The sequence below is a fragment of the Tenrec ecaudatus genome, chromosome 1 (assembly GCF_050624435.1).
Source record: "Tenrec ecaudatus isolate mTenEca1 chromosome 1, mTenEca1.hap1, whole genome shotgun sequence".
Classification (NCBI taxonomy): domain Eukaryota; kingdom Metazoa; phylum Chordata; class Mammalia; order Afrosoricida; family Tenrecidae; genus Tenrec; species Tenrec ecaudatus.
In genome coordinates, this window is record NC_134530.1 from 6,794,123 (window position 1) to 6,810,494 (window position 16,372).

At 54.6% G+C, this 16,372-nt stretch overlaps 1 protein-coding gene across 1 annotated transcript; it reads right to left on the reverse strand.

The window, feature by feature from the left end:
- Window positions 1-767: 767 nt before the first annotated feature.
- Window positions 768-15,977, reverse strand: SH2D3A (SH2 domain containing 3A). The gene is made up of 10 exons (XM_075535771.1): window positions 15,838-15,977; window positions 9,894-10,029; window positions 8,035-8,384; window positions 7,416-7,492; window positions 3,492-3,976; window positions 3,249-3,364; window positions 2,894-3,068; window positions 2,692-2,803; window positions 1,583-1,768; window positions 768-1,122 (listed from the first exon to the last, which is right to left on the reverse strand). The coding sequence occupies exons 2-10, from the start codon at window positions 9,960-9,962 to the stop codon at window positions 962-964; spliced, it is 1,731 nt and encodes a 576-aa protein (XP_075391886.1). The 5' UTR covers window positions 9,963-10,029; window positions 15,838-15,977; the 3' UTR covers window positions 768-961.
- Between the last annotated feature and the right edge of the window lie 395 nt (window positions 15,978-16,372).

Here is a 16,372-nt window from a genome sequence, read left to right on the forward strand (position 1 = left end):
AAAAAAATGATGGAACGCTCTGGGCATCTCAGCCTCATTATGGGATGGGTCTTCCTAATCACGGCCTTCCTTATAGGCCACACAAGGAGGATGGATGATCTGGCGACCCTACATGGGCCAGCCAGTGTCCTTGGGACTTGGCTGGAGGACACTGGACATAACCCTCTGAAAACAGGCTGGCTATTGGGTGCTGCGGTAATCGCGTCTAAACGATGAGCTTTGACCTCCACAGTCATCCTTGGAAGTGCATGGGCTGGCGTTTCATCTTATAGATAGGCACAGAGAGGGCAAGTCATCTGCCCGAAGGCACACAGCTTTCAAAGCGGCAGAGTCGCCTTTGAACTCTGGCTTCAGATTCCACCCCCTTCCCCCAAGTTCTCTTAAGGAAAGCCACCTGCCCACCAGGGGTGGGCTCCTGGGGATTCTCTTGGGTCCTCTAGTTATGGAGTCTGTACAGATGTGTCCTTTTTCTCTCAAAAGGTATGCAGAAATTTAAAGGATGAAACTTTCCCCTCCAACTTTTTGAGGCCCCCTCAGGTGTAGGGATGGGCAAGGGTTTCCAGAGCCTCCAGACACTGGGTCTTGGGAGGAGGCAGCCCGCCACCCAATATCCACATGCACATTACTGGGCAGCATGGGATTTTGGAAGCCCGTTTCCACGCCCCCCCCCCTCGGGGGCGTGGAGAGTAGTGGCATAGTGGTTATGTAATGGGCTGCTAGCCAACAAGGACCACAGTTCGAAACCACCAGCCACTCTAGTGCTCCTCATGAGAAAGACTGGGCTTTACTCCCTTCGAGTTACAGTCACCGACACTCATAGGGGGCAGTTCTACCCTGCCCTATAGGGTAGACGTCGACTCGATGGCAGTGTGCTTGGTTTTGTTGTTTTGGATACTGAAGGAGGGAGGGCCACTTTGGTTTCCACAGCAGGGTCAGTGGTGAGACAGGCAGGGCTGGGCTCTCAGTCAGCCGGCTCCAGGCGCAACGACAGAGTGCTGAGGACGCGCTGAAACTTCTCCAGGCGCTGGGTTCTGGGCGCCCCTGCCCCGCGGCTGCCCCAGAGCAACCTCTGCAGAAAGCCAGTGGTCAGCGCCTCCCTCAGCTGAGGGTTTGGTCGGAAACCTAAGGAAGAGGTCAGGTGGGCTGGGGGCGGGGCCGAGCACAGGCCTCGCCCCTCCAACACCTCCCCTTCTCCTGCAGACTTTGACCCAGCAGGGGACCCAGGGACTCTGCCCCAGGTGTAGGGTGCAGACTGGGCAAGGTAGGGGAGGATGGGGTGCATCCTGGCAGCGCTGCCCTGAACGGACTGGGCAGGGGGGCATTTGGACTAGGTAGCAGTGCTGAGGGGCTCATGTGAGAGACCCTGGAAGGGAGTCGGCACCCAGGGTAGGAGCAAGGTGCGGCCCAGGGTAGGACATTTTGTGCCCAGCCTGGTGTTCTTGAGGCCTGGGGTCATGTCTGCCCCAGACGGGGATAGCGTTCCACGGGCGTGGCTCTTGGGGCGTTGCCGTGTTTCTGGAGTTCAGACTCATGGCTGCCCAGAGGAAGCCCCCCCCGCCCCCGCGCCCCGCCCCCAGCTCACCTCGCAGGCGCTTGGCTGCCACCTTGCGAAACTTGGGTGCGTCCCGGGCCACGCAACGTGCCCGGCTCAGGGTGCTTAGCAGCCGCTCACAGCTCTCCTCCGGCAGCCCCTGCACCTCCTCGCCCTCCAGCAGGCGTACCACCGGCGCCACGTGCGGCAACGCCACGGGGCCTGGCTCCCAGGGTCCTATGGAGGGGTTGGGGGCTGTGCTGGGTGGTGGGCGGGGCCTGCATGGAGGGCGGGGCCTAGAGCAGGGCAGCCAGAACCTCCCAGGGGAATTGGAAAGGCAGACAGGGTGGAGCAAGACCTCCTAAGTAGAGGGCAGGACCTACTGGAGGGGGTGGAGCTTAGATAAATACGAGGGTGGGACCTGGGAAAAAGCAAGGAGCCTGGCGGGGAATGAAGTTGAGGGTGGAGAACGGGGCTTAAATCAAAGACAGGGCTCCTTAGAGTTTTGAAAAGCAAAGATGTTACTTCGAGGACTAAGGTGCCCCGGACCCAAACCATGGTACTTTCTTTTTAAAAATTATTATTATTTGGTATTTTCAATTGCTTTCTTGTACAGCGAATAAGGAAGACAGAAGAATCGCCACAGTTGAGTTACGTGCTGGCGAAGGATATTGAAAGTACCACGGATTGCCAAAAGAACAAACAGATCTGTCTTGGAAGAAGCTTAGCCAGAATCCTTCTTAGAGGGAAGTTTGGCGAGATTTCGTCTCACGTCCTTTGGACATGTTATCTGGAGAGTCTAGTCTTGATAGCGGGCCAGCAGAAAAGACGCCCCCCCTCCCCGAAGATGGATTGACACTGGCTGCACCAATGGGCCCAAATATAAGAACAATTGTGAGGGCGGCGCAGGACCCGGCGGTGTTTCATTCTGTTGTACATCGGGTGCACCGACTCCATGGAACCTAACGGAAAACCGAGCAGGGGCCAGAACCTGGGATGGAGATAGGATGTAGCCTTCGGGCATGGGTGGAACCTGAGAAGGCTGGGCCAAGGGCAGGGGGCGGGGCCTTTAGAGCACTAGGGGCGGGGCTTAGCTACGGAGCTATGAAGTAGTAGGTCAGCAAGAAAAGGTGAAGGCAGACTGCACGAAGGTCCCTAACCTGCACTCTCATCCAGGGACCTCATCAGCGGCTTCAGCTCCTGTTCAAAGGCCAGCGCTGCCTCAGTGTGGCTCTGTCGGAGCTGGCGCCACGTGCGCTCCAACCTGGATACCTAGGGACCCAGTGGGAGACCAGTCATTGCCTCTGTGCCTAGACACCTGCACCCCACCTCTCCTTAGCCCAGGTCTCCCGCCCCAAGCACCTGGGGCATGAGCAGGGTGCCCATGACCGCCGCCAGTCCGAGCAGGTCCCCCACCGCTCCTGGCCGCAGCGCCAACGCCAGCTCCACCAGACCCCTGAGCGCGGACACGCGCTCCTCCAGCGACCCTGTGCAGCCCAGCACGGCCAGCGCCCCAGCTAGCTCCAGCGCCTCGTGCCTGGATGAAAAGCAAGGGTTGAGTTGGGCGGGGAGGTAGGGGGGGTGTCGGTAAGCATTGCCCTTTCCTCTCCTAGAGAGCAGGGCGGGAGAAGGGTGATGCAGGGATAACTATTCAAAGACCTTGGCCGAGGGGGGAAGCACCCCCCCCCCCATGTTAGTTTCCAAGCGGCCAGCTCACCTCTCCAGCAGTTCCAACCTGAATTGATGTCCATGGGGAAGTGTCAGCAGCTCCAGACCAGAGGCCACCCCCATGGCTCCCCTCTGGGCCCTGGTCACTCCCAGGAGGCCTGTGGCCTGGGTGGAAGGGGGCAGGGTGTGGAGAAGAAGACAGGGAGTTCCAGTGACCAGACAGAATGAGTATGAAAGTATGGGGTGCCACTGAGGCTGAAGGCCCCTTACCTGTCCCCAGCAGGTGACTCACTTGGCAGTCCACCAACAGGAGGTGGAGGGCGGTGCTCTCCGGATGGTGCTCCAAGAACAGGCCTCGGAGAGTCTGCAGGACCCCACGTTCCAGGGGCCGGTTCTGGGGGCCCAGGAGGCAGGACTGGGTGTCAGGGTGGCTGAAAGAGACTTCGGCCTGGGGTCGCTGGAAAGTCCCATCGTCCTCATCCTCTTCTTCAGGGACTTCCCACCATGGAGCCTCTGGCTCCGGGCGGCCTTGGTTAGGCGGTGACCTTTGGGCACTCGGCATGCGAGGCACCAGCTCACAGTATGTTGGTGAAAGTTCTGAGGCCTCAGGCAGTGCCAGGGAGGGTGTCCGGGGGGGCTTGGTGGGTGGCTTGGCATGAAGCTGCCCATCGGAGGCATGGAGGCCATTGGCAACAGCCCCGAGGGGAGCCTGGGGCTTCAGCAGCAAGGGGTCACTGCCTGTCCGAGGCAGGGAAGATGGGGACATGGCCGAGGCTCCTGGGGGGTCATACAAGAGGGGGAGATGGATTACACAGAGAAGAGAGGTGAGGCAGTAATAAGGGCTCCCCAGTGTCCAGTTGCAGCCTTAAACAGTACCATCTCACTTGCAAAGGGATTGAATGCACCTGACCTTTCTTTAGCTGGGCCTTTCTACTCCCAGGAAGAGGAGCAGCCTCAGAAACTCGCCAGGGTGGCTTTACCCGGTGGCAGTGACTTTACTCGGGTTTGGCTACCTGCTCTGACTCTCGGTGATTCTGAAGAATACGTTTTGAATAGGACTCCTCTGGTCTAGTGCCGCTGACTGCGGAAGGCATGCACCGACCGGACAAAACTGGAAACGGAATCATTCAAGCATTATATTCATAGCCAACAGCGGGACAGGGCTGACTGGCTCCTGAAACCGGCTGGCCTTTGAGCCCGGCGACCTCAGTCCTAACCGAGAGCCCGATGAAGTAATGGCAGGCACATCCACAGACCCTTGGGCACCCGGGCTCCGTTCACTAGAGCCAAAAGGTGGAGACGATTCAAATGATGGCTAGGCGTAAGGTGATCCGTCCACACAATGGAATACTCACAAAACAACCCTCTCCACCCGCACTGCCGCTGCCTCCGTTTCAACGCAGGGGGACCCGACAGGACAGAGAATTGGCCCTTCTGGTTTCTGAGCCATTGCCATCTTGGCAAGAACAAACAGCCTCCCTTTTCTCCCGTGGAGGGACTGGTGAGTTTGAACCTCTGACCTCGCAGTGGGCAGCTCAATGTATAGCCTGCTGGACACTGCCAGGGCTCCTTAATGGAAGACTCCTCATCCATAAAGAGAAATGAACGTCAGACCATGGGCTGCGAACACATCAAGTGAGCCAGTCCCAAGAGGGGAGGGCCTGTCCGCTTGCACTTCGGAAACCACAGACAATTCTTCTGTCTTGAAAGAAGTACAGCCCCGTGCCTAACCCACGAGGCTGCCAGAGCTGACTTGAAATTGGCGGTGCAAATCCACCTGAGGAGAAAGGCCCCTTGATCTCTTTCCGAAAGGTCACAGGGCCTTGAAAGCCATATGGGCACAGAGCACAGTTCTACTCCAGAGATCAAAAGCAGTCTCGAGATCAAAGACAGAGTTGCATTAGGTAAATCTGCTACCCAACACCGCTAATTTGAGTAGTGAAAAGCCAGGATGTTCCGCTGGCTCACCTTGGGTCTTGCAGCCTGACACTGAACCGTGAAAACAGCGGTTCTCAACCTGTGGGTCACTTACGACCATCGGAACATATATAAATATTTCACAATATATAATTACATATTGCTTTGTGATTCATCACGATGCTTTAATTATGTTCAATTTGCGACAATGAAAATACATCTTGCATATCAGATATTTACATGACAATTCATAACAGTAGCAAAATGACAGTTACGAAGTAGTAACGGAAATCATTTTATGGTTGGGGGCTCAGCACAATACGAGGACCTGTGTTAAAGGGTTGTGGCATTAGGAAGGTTGAGAACCATTGCTCTAAGAGGAATCGGTTCAACTTGAGCAGGGGGCTTGGCCTTGCTGATTCACCCAAGCATCCCAGCACTTAGTTCCGTGTCTGGAGTCCATGGGGGCTCAGGCAGGAAAGATGGGAAAGAAAGGAGTAGCTGGGAGGAGGTGGAGGGTGTAACGCCCTTTGCAGTGGACAGCTGGGTCTTTCGTCCTGTTCCTGAGAGCCAGCTACACCTGAGGCCCATGAGCCAGAGCCTGACCAGATCAAGATGACCACTTATGGCCGGAGGCTAAGCCTCTGGAGGCATGATGTCATCTGTGACAGGCAAAAAGAGGCAGTGGAAGATGGAGCGTCAGAGGAACTTCCTGGGTGCAGAGATGGAACATCTGCTCTTATGACCATATAGGGAGACTCTGGCCCCGAAAGACGACTCTTGGACCGACTAGCCCTGTGTGTATGTAACCCCTTTGAGGCAGCTTGTGAATTGTTTCAGATGAGAAGCAGGCAGGCTGAAAAAGATTGGAGAAATCAGGTTTCCTGACCTGAGGGAATAGTCAGGGCAAAGACTCTGCCGAGGCAGGGACAAATGGGGAAGCTTCTAGAAGCAGAAAGGAAGGCCGTCTGGCTGGCACAAGGAACTGGGACGGGAGTTGTGGTTAGAGAGGCCAGCTGGGGCCAGAATATGGAGGAGTTCTTTAAAGAAGGCTCAACCCATATTTCCAGGCCTCTACAGAGAGAATGGTGCCCTGATGGTGCAGTGGTTGCAGGTTGTGCTGCTAACCATGAGGTCCGAAGTTTGAGACCATCAGGTGCTCCGTGGAAGACAGATGCAGCATTCTACTCCTGCAACTTGTTAGGGTCTTGGAAAGTCACAGGGGCACTTCTACCCTGCCCGATAGGGTTGTCGTGAATCAGAATTGACTCGATGGCAGAGAGTGAATACAGACAAAACCCAAATCCCCGTAGCTCATGACCAAGAGGTCACATCCTGATACCTGGGGAACAGATTGATCTCAAGGAGTGCTTGGATCCACATTTTGTGCCCCGGGAACAGCAGTCATGAGATTGAATGATAGGTTGCATTGGGTCAATCTGCCACATAAAGTCTTTTTTAAAGGGCTGAAAAGCAAGGATACAACTTTGAGTATTGAGGTGCACCTGCCCCCAAGCCATGTGTGGTAGTTATTTGTCAATTTGAGAGGATTATGAGTGAAGGGGTGGAGTCTAGCTGGTCAATTGGATCATAGTCAATGAGGCTTCTGTGTGGGCATGGGCTTTTCCTGAGAACTCTAGGAAATCTTGGATTTTCCTCCTGGGAGGTGGGAGACTCTCTGCTCACTCCCTGGGAGACATTGCAGAAGACAAGCCACGTGGATGCAACCAGACCTCGGAAGCCAGAGAAGCCACAGAGAGACCCCTGCCAGCGCTGAGATGCTTACAACACCACTGGACCCAAAGACTTCCTACCCAGACTAACACACCATGCTATTTTCTATCACCTCCAAATGCATGGGAAAGTTGGGCCCTGAATAAGGAAGACCAGAGACAAACTGATGCCTTTGAGTCTGGTGCTGGGGAAGAGATTGAAAGTGCTATTCTAAGATCTGGCTTGGAAGAAGTACAGCCACCACGCTCCTTAGAGGCAACGACGGTGAGACTTAGTCTCACATACTTTGGACGTGTTATCAGGAGATCAGTCCCTGGAGCAGGACATTATGCTCGGTAAAGTAGCAGGTAGTGCAAAAGAGGAAGGCACTTGACAAGACGGATGGACACCGGGCAGTGTTCCATTCTGTTGTACGTGGCGTTGCTGTAACAGAACCACCTCGACCGCCTCTAACACGTACACGAAGTGCCTGGGGCAACTGGGGGAACACTGGACCATTTGTCAGAAGAAGCCGAGACTCCACGGATCCATTCACCTGCCTAAGGTCACTCTGGCAGACCCTCACCTGGTCCACAGTGGTCTTCCCTGGACCGACCTGCGTGCTCCAGCCCTGAGGGCTGACTGTCGCTCCACTTCCGAGTCCTGGAGGCAGACATGGGGGAGAAAAGGTGTCCACACCATAGGCCAGAGAACCCTGCATCCATCCATTCACCCAACCTCAGCCAGGGTCATTTTGCCCCCCTCAGGTGACGCTTCTTGGTGCCTGGAAACATTTACGGTCACAACTGGGACAAGTGGATGCTTGCTGCTAGCATCTAGTGGGTAGAGGCTAGGGATGTTGCTAAACATCCCATAATATGCTGGATCTACCCTCCCCCTATGGAGAATTATCCGACCTCAAATATTAATAGGGTTTCCTGGGGTCTGCAAACCTTTAATGGGTTTAGCTGTCAACAGAGAGATTGGGGAAGACACACGAGGTAGCTATGAAGAAAGCGCTGGCAACCTATTCCTGGAAACCTAGCTCCTGAAAATCCCATGGTTCAAAATCCCATGGTTCACTGCTCCACGAGGTTGCCATGCGTCTGCACGGGCGCACTCCATGGCTGGTGAACTGACCATGGTGCCCAAGTTGAAAGACAACCCTCCCCCACCATCCCCACACCTGGGGCTGTCTTGCTTACCTGAGCGGTTCTGTCGGCGCTGGGCTGTCTATGAGGGTGTCCTCGCTAAAGCTGCGGTGCAGAGGGCCCTGGCGGCTCACAGGCCAGGAGGCCACGGCCCCGGTGGCCTGGGACAGGGGGCGCCGGCCAGTCACGTAGCTGCGGACCAGGGCGGGCAGGCTGGGGAAGCGCTCCTCCTCCAACTGGAAGAGGATGGGGGGCCGGCCTGGCCGGGGGCGCAGGGGCACACGGAGCACCTCGAAGTGCAGGGCCAAGCCCTGCCAGCGGCAGGTGAGCACAGGGTGTCCCCCGCGGGACCCTGAAGCGCGAACCAGGAAGTCCCCATCTTGTTGAAGAAGCGTCTCGGCCCTCTGGCATGGGAGATGGAGGCAAACCACTTAAACTTGGGTGCCTATCAGTTGTGCACGCACGTGCACGGAGACCCCACCCACCGAAGAACAAAAGCCACCCCGGTTAGATTTCTGTGGCAGAGACTGGGTTACTCCCCCCTACGCCCCCCACCCCAAAGCATGGTCTTTTTGCATAGGCACACAATTGAAGTACATTTCCCAGGATCCCTTGAGAAGCTGGTCAATGGGATGGGAGCAAACTTGCTGTGGGAAGTACCCTGAACCTTGCCAAGGTGCCAAAGACCGTGGGAGCCACAGGATGGAAAGGACTTAGGTTTTGACTGATTTCTAGGGCAGAGCTCTTGCATCTCCACGTCTCAAGCACCTGGGGCTGTGACATAGACCAACCACGGATGCTTCTTATGTTCCGCTGGCTCTATCTTGGGTGTCCCTGGGTGATACATACAGTTAACCCAGGTGGGCTGCTAAGAGAAAGGTTTTGGGTCATGCCCACTCAGATGCGCCTTGGAAGAAAGGCCAGGCGATCTAATTCCAAAAAATAAAAGCAGCCACGGAAAACCCTGTGGGGCATCCTACTCTGCCACACACAGGGTTGTCAGGAATCAGAATCCACTTGATGCCATTTTTTTTGCTTTTTGCTTTGTAAATGTGGCTTCAAGAAAAGCCAATAGATGGCATCCTTCTGAAGTGACTGTGGCTGTAAATTCCCCCTTCAGAAATGTTTGTGAGCCCTCTTATATCAGCAGGGGGGTGGCTAGTATCAAAACAGTGGCTGGGGAGAGAGGCCCCGCAGGCCTGCATGCAGAGGTACATAATAAACACAAAGGATAGATTCCTGGCTCTGGCTCTGTTCCAGAGAGTTCTGTAAGTATCCAGCGTATTCACTCAGGTAATCTTTATATTATGGAGGGACTTAAAGCCCTCCCACATATGTGTTGGGATCCTGTATTTGTGGATGCAATCTAATACAATGCAACCATCTTCTAAGTAATGGAAGATGATACAATACAACGTAATCATGTTCCAGAGTGCAACCTAGTGTCATATAGCCAGTTAATTCGTGTCCGTCCTACCATTAATGGAATATGATACAATACAATGCAATCATGTTCCAAAAGGCAACCTAGTGTCATATAGCCAGTTAATTCATGTCGGTCCTACCAGTGGAGGGTGGATCCTTAACCTAATAATGCTAGAGGGATGTGGGGTCTCCTGGTCACAGGTGCCTGGGCCCAAAGGGAGAGACAAGTGGGACCAACAAATGGTTTTGGAGAACTTTTGGATCCTCTTTGATCTTCATCACCATGCTCCACATCGTCCCCCCACCCCCTCCAAATTGACAACTGAAATATAAGCAATGACACTGTCAAGCCAACCAAACTTTAAGACACCCCTAGCCCTCAAGCTATCCCTTCCAAGCCCCCTATCCCAGGATTCAGGAATCCCTAGTATATCAAGGGTGACAGTGGATCTTCACAGATGGCGCTGAGACCCTGCAGGAGGTGGTACCTGGCGGGACAGTGGGCCATGGTACCAGGGTTGGCTGGCAAGATCGTCTTCATGCGGCGGCACCTGCATGGAGCTGTCGGGTGTAGATGGAGCCAGGGCTGCACGCTGTGTTTTAATGGGTCTCGGTCTTCAGCATCTGTAAGATGGGAATGATGGATCTAGCTTTCTGAGTACCTGGACTGGCCCTTCCATGTTCCCTTTAGTCTTGAGCACTGCAGCCAACTCCTAGCAAACTTTCCAATGTAAATACACACCCACCGGTGTGTGTGTGTGTGTGTGTGTGTGTGTGTGTGTGAGAGAGAGAGAGAGAGAGAAAGAGAGAGAGAGAGAGAGAAGAAAGTATCAAAAGGAGCTGCTACAATAACATCCTAGCAACCGTTATTTATTAAAAATAACAATATATGGCACTAGTATTTGTCAACATATCCTCCATGGAGGCCAATACACTTCCGCAGGCTGTGTTTCCATCTCTCCCTGCAAGTCAGAATTCACTCCATGGCAGCCTGCTCGGCAACGTGCGACTCTTCCCTGAGGAATTCTGGGCTCTTGGATTTACTCCAAAGTAAAATAGCTGCTCCGGCACCCTTGGGGGCCTCACATCATGCTCTTTGAGTCTGGGGAACCAAAAGAAGCCTGAAGGGGCAAGATCGGGGTGGAAGGGTGGACGGGGTCAGTTTCCCAATGACGCTCTCACAGGACAGCTCTTGCAGCCTTCGAAGAGTGAGCAGACATGTTGTCCCTGTGGGGAAAAAGTCTCCGTGCCACTTCCCTGGTCTTTTCCTCATCAATGCAGTCTTTGACTGTGCATCATCTGCCCACCCTAGGCTGTTTGCTCATGGGCCTTCCTCCAGTCCTGATCTATGTCCTGCTTCATGTAGTCCAGCGTCTCAGATTATTTGCTCAATGTACAAACAAACAAACCAACCAACCCAAGCACACGACCACTGAATCAATTCTGACGCATAGCAGCCCTCTATGACAGACCAGAATGCCTCATGCTCACCCCACTCCGCCCCCCCCCACATAGGTTTTTAAGATTGTACATCTTTACAGAAATAAACAGACTCATCTTTCTCCCTTGGAATAGCTGGTGGCTTCAAACTGATGTCCTTGTGGCTAACAGCCTGTGTACACACCACAGCCACCCTGACAAACATCTTTCCTGATTTTAAACCGTGCCAGAACCCCACGTTTTGGCCGAAAGCCTGCCTCTTGCTCCGTGCACAGGTTCTGCGTGAGCACAATGACATGTTCTGGGATTTCCTTCCTGTTCAAGGTTATTCACAGTGTGTCAAGGTCCATACAGTTGGATTCCTTTGCACAGCCAAGAAGACACAAGTCGCCATCTTTCTGGCCTTCTCGGCATTGAGCCAGGATCCACCGGATATCATCCATGCCGTCCCTCATGCCACATTGTCTTCTGGATCTGGCTTGGAGTTTGGATTTCCGGCAGTACCTTGTACGTGTACGGCTGTGAGCCTTGTTGAATGACCTCTGGCAAGATCTGACTGGAAGTAATATCGATGATCACCACAGTTAGATTTTAGGTCAACTTGACCCTGTGTGAAACTGCATGGGTGGAGTCCGACCTATCAATCTGGTCCTAACCTGATGATGCCTTCTTGGGGCGTGTGGCCCTTTTGTCATAAGGGAGAACATGAGAACTTTGCTCTCATGTGTGCCCTCCATGGGGCTGCTGATGCTGGGAGCCAACCTGGGAGTTGTCAGCACCCTACCAGTTACCACCGACCTTGGATCCACAGGCCTCTGCTCCCACCGGCCTGTGATCTCCCTGCTTCCCTGCTTCACCTTTCTGCATCATCGGCCTGTGGCTCTGTGGATCTGAAGAGGGCTCTGACTGACATCACATCCGGGGACTTGAGTTGGACTAGGCTGGGAAGCCTACTTCCTATACAGTTCTTTTATACACACACACACACACACACACACACACACGCACACACACACACACGAAAGATACATACATGTCACTGGTTTTGTCTTTCTAGACAGCCCAGGCTAACACAATGATATCGTCCAATAATGTCTGCATTCTGTGGGGTAGCTTTCTTTGTCATGGGCATGAGATAGATCTCTGATCAGACTGAGATGGGAGTATTATTGAGAGAAGTTGCTGGCAGTCATGTCACCGAGGAGGGATGCATCTAAGCACAGTTTGTTTGGCATGTCGCTGTTAGGCGCTATTGAGTTGGCTCCAACCCACGGTGACCCTGGGTATGAACAAATGAAACACTGGCCAGCCCTGCACCACCCTCACAATTGTTGCTGTGACTCGGGGAGTTAGGTCCCTGGTATCCCACATGCCAGCAGGATCCTCCAGGGGACCGGTTTCAGCAGAGCATCCAGAGGAAGCGAGAGCAGAAAGAAAGGCCTCATGACTTGCTTGCAAATATCGGTCAGCGAAGATCTTATGGAGGTGGCGTGGTCACAGGTTGAGGTGCTAATCGCAAGGTTAGCAGTTCAAAACCACCAGCCGTTCCTCGGGTGTAAAGCGAGGCTTTCTGGTATCGTGAAGAATTACAGTCTCAGAAACTCACTGGGGCCCTTCTACGCTGTCCTCGAGGGTCACCATGAGGTGGAATCAACTCGATGGCAGGGAGATTGGAGTGTTTTGTGGATCACAGCACAACACGGTCCCATAAAAGGCTGGAAGAGGTGCCCTGCGGGGTGGAAGGTTCTACAGAGGGCTTAAATGCGCCAGTGACCCTGAGGAAGGTACAGCTCTCGCAGTATTTTGCTCTGTTTTGCATCAGGTCTTCATGAGTCGGGACTGACGTTAAGGCACCTAATCACAGAACCAAACTCAAAGCCATGGAGTCAGTGCTGACTGATAGCAAGCATACAGGGCAGGGTAGAGCTTCCCCTGGGGGTTTCTGAGACTCACTCTCACAAGAGTAGAAAGCCCTGCCTTTCTTCAAAGGCAGCCTAGAACCCCCTCCTCCCCATCCTGAGTGGGGGAGTAGGCAGTTCTACTCTGGACCATATGGGAGGGGGGGGCACTATCCATAGGCATCAACTCTGTAGCGGTGAGAGAGGGGGTTTGGTTTTGTTTTCTGGTCTTAGGACTACTGTGTTTAATTCAGAATTGGCCAAGCTTTCTTGGAAAGGGGCCTTGTATATACTAGGATTCCTACAACGCCAGGAGACTTTGGGAACGAATGCAAGTCTTACGAAGCGATGTATATGAAGTAGCAGGGAGGATCTTGGCCTGCTTCTTTTTAAAAGTGTTGACAAGGATTGAAACCATTGGCCGCTCCATGGGAGAAAGAGAGGAGGCTTTCTACTCCAGTCTCGGAAACCCACGGGGGTGGGGTGGGGGGGGTGCAGTTCTACCCCCGTCCTCTAGGTTGGGGGCAGGGTGGGGAGATGAAGTCAAGGAAGGGTGAGGACAAGAAATCAGGGTGCTGCTGCAATGTGAAGAATGCGCCCTAAGCCCCTGCTCTGCATACTTGCTAAACAGCCGCCTGGGAGTTGGTTCTGCCCTGTATGGTTTTCACCCAAATCCACTTTCAAAGAAGAAAATAAATCAGTCTTCTGGGGTCTGTGGGGGAAAAACCCAGGGATTCCTGGCTCCTGAGTCAACCAGCTGAGGGCCTGGTAGGGGCAGGAAGTCCTCAGTCCTCTGTGGCTGGGGTGTAGGGGGGAAACAGGGGCCGGGGGAAGGGTGGGGAGCTGGGCAGGGAGCTGGCTCCAGCCTCTGCATACCTGGCCAGGTGTGTCGGCTTGATACCTGTGCACTTCCTGTTTGTCATCTGGGTCTGGCCTCTTCAGTCAGGGTCACAAGTCTCCAAGTTCCTGGTTCCTCTGTCTCAGACCTGGCTTGGAGAGGCAGAGGGGGCCAAATTCACTGCCATCCAGTTGTTTCTGACTCATGTCCTTGCTGCTGCCATCAGGTGCCATTGTGTCGGTTCTGTGCACAATGGAATGAAACACGGTCCAGTCCTGTGCCATCCTCACAATTGTCCTGTGCTTGAGCGCATGGTGGCAGCCACGGTGTCAACCCGTCTCCGTGAGGGTCTTCCTCTTTTTTCTGCCCTCCCACCCCCACTTTACCAAACACGATGTCCTTCTGCAGGGACTGGTCTCTCTTGACCACATGTCCAGAGTCCATGTAAGATGAGGCCTTGCCATCCTTGCCTCTAAGGGACATTCTGGTCGTACTTCATCCAAGACAGATGTGTGTTTGTGCCAACTCACGGTGACCCTGTAGCGCAGGGCAAAACTGCCCCAGGGGGTTTCTGAGACGGTCACTCTCTCTAGGAGAAGAAAGCCTCCTCTTTCTCCCCAGGAGTGGCTGGTGGTTTCAGAGGGGCTGTCAGCAGCCCAATGGGTAACCAGCAGGGTTCCTCAAAGGTTCTGGAAAATGGGAGCGCTCAGCTTGCAGTCAAAGGTCAACTTGGCCATGCCCCTGCCTCTGGGAGAGAGGAAGGGGCTGTGGCTGTGAGGAGAGTGGGGAGGGAAGCCTGAGCCAGAGACCAGAGCCTGGGCTCAGAGGCTCCAGAGTCAATTAAGACCGGGGGGAGTCCATATGCGCTAGAGTCCTACTGTGCTCCGGAGGCTTCTCCCCTGGCTCCCTGCTCAGAAGCCGAACACCAGGCCTTTCCTCTGTGCTGCATCTGGGTGAACTCGAACCTTTGAGCTTTGGTACGGAGCCGAGCTTTAAACCACTTGCCCTGGGAGTGACTTTGTGGGGGGAAGGAAGTAGGGGGGCTTTCCCATGCTTGTATTGTGCGAGAACATGACCTGTCCACCCAGGGGCAGGTGGATGGTCAGCTACCCAAAGACAAGAAGGACACAGACAGGTGTGGGGTCTCTCCCTCGACACAGAGCAAACCATGATCAGACAAGTTCTTCCTGTGTGCCAAGGAGCCAAAGACCTTGCCCTTCCCAAGCCTCGCTTTTTTCTGGGACATCAAACCAGAATACATGGAGTGCAGAGGATAATCTCTGAGAGTGCTAAAACAGCAGAGTGTGATAGAGGAGAGGTCCCAGGGTGACACTGTTATGAACCGAAATGTCGGAGGGTCATACCCACTGGGGTGGGGGGCCCACGGAAGAAAGGGCTGGCAACCTTCTATACAATGATAGCCAAGGGCACCCTGTGGGGGCTGCTGCATTCTGTAACACACACACAGGATCGCCAAGAGTCAGAATCAGATCACTGGGCAACAGGTTTGCATTTTCTTATAAGGAGGGAGGGAACTATGCCCCCCTCCCCAAGACCCCCCCCCCCCCCCCGCAAAACATTCACTGCCATTGAGTCCATCCCAAGTCTCACTACTTGCGTAAAGAGGTTCTGTCGCAGAAAATCACAGGAGGGCTCCTCCCAGGGAGGAAACAGGCTATAGCACATAGAATGTTCAGGAAGGCCAAGGCTTAGAGGGGACAGTGGAAAGGAAGCCTGAGCCAGAAAAGGAGGTAGTTCTGTTAAAAAAAAAAGTAGGGTTGCCAAGAGCTGCAGCCAGGTGGACGGCCCAACAAGCCCCTGGTGAGCTGGCTCTTGAGCTTGTAACTCCTGGGGAGGAGGCCAGTGTGCCTGGCAGGAGGGGAACCAGGTGAAGAAGGGGATAGTAAGGTCAGAAGGGAGGGACAGCAGGGGTGAGGCCTTGCAGAAGCGAGCTTCCTGGAAAGGCATCAAGAGAGGGAAGAGACCCGGAAAGAAAAAAAGTATAACGGAGAGAGGGACTGGGGTGGTGGTGGTGGTGCGAGATTTTGATTATTGCGCATTAGGACACGTGTGGAGAGGGGCGCGCCCCAGGACGCCCGGGGACACGAACATGCGTGCAGCCCAGGGACCCACGTCCACACTTGGCGACACTTTCAACATCCACAGACGCGCGTGGACAGACACGCGGAGCCCACCTGTGAGCGAGTGGCTCCACTTGGAGAGAGCCGGCTCCCCTCCCTGAAAGCCCTTGCTCACCTGGGCTGGACCCGCGGGGCTCCCACGAGGCCGGGGCCTGAGGCTCCGTGACTCCCAGCCCCTCCCTCGCCGCCCTGACCGGGCTCAGCTTCCTGAACGACCGCACCTGGCAGGACCCGAGCCAACTCGTGGGTTCCGCCCTCACAGGCCCCGCCCCCCGAGGGCTTGCACCCCGCCTCTTGTTGTAGACCCGCCCCTGAGGGCGTGTCTTGGTCGCTGACCACGTCCCATTTGGCCCCGCCCTGTCGGAGAGTTCAGCTTGGCCCTTCCTTCTAGTGGGCCACGCCCACTTAGCACTCAGCCCGCTCTCCTTGGCCCCGCCCACTCATTACACCGCGCCCTTCCCAAAGCTGTCCGCTCCACCCCGTGGTCTCTGGAGGCCATCTTTAGGGAAGCTGACTGCCACCTCTTTCTTCCACCAGCTGGTAGATTTGAACCGCCGGATTTTCTGGTGAGAAGCCTGGAGCGCAACCCCTGGCGCCACTAGTGCCCCTGGCTCCTCTCCCAAGTCCAGGGAACTTCCTGCAGGCCGCCC

Bases quoted from the DNA above. Each gene is read 5' to 3' on its own strand.
- SH2D3A (XM_075535771.1), bottom strand. From the start codon at position 9,962: ATGCAGGTGCCGCCGCATGAAGACGATCTTGCCAGCCAACCCTGGTAC. The intron at 3,069-3,248 runs GTGAGCTGGCCG...CTTTTCATCCAG, and splicing joins AGGTTGGAACTGCTGGAGAG to GCACGAGGCGCTGGAGCTAG. The intron at 1,123-1,582 runs GTGAGCTGGGGG...CCTCTTCCTTAG, and splicing joins GGCAGCCAAGCGCCTGCGAG to GTTTCCGACCAAACCCTCAG.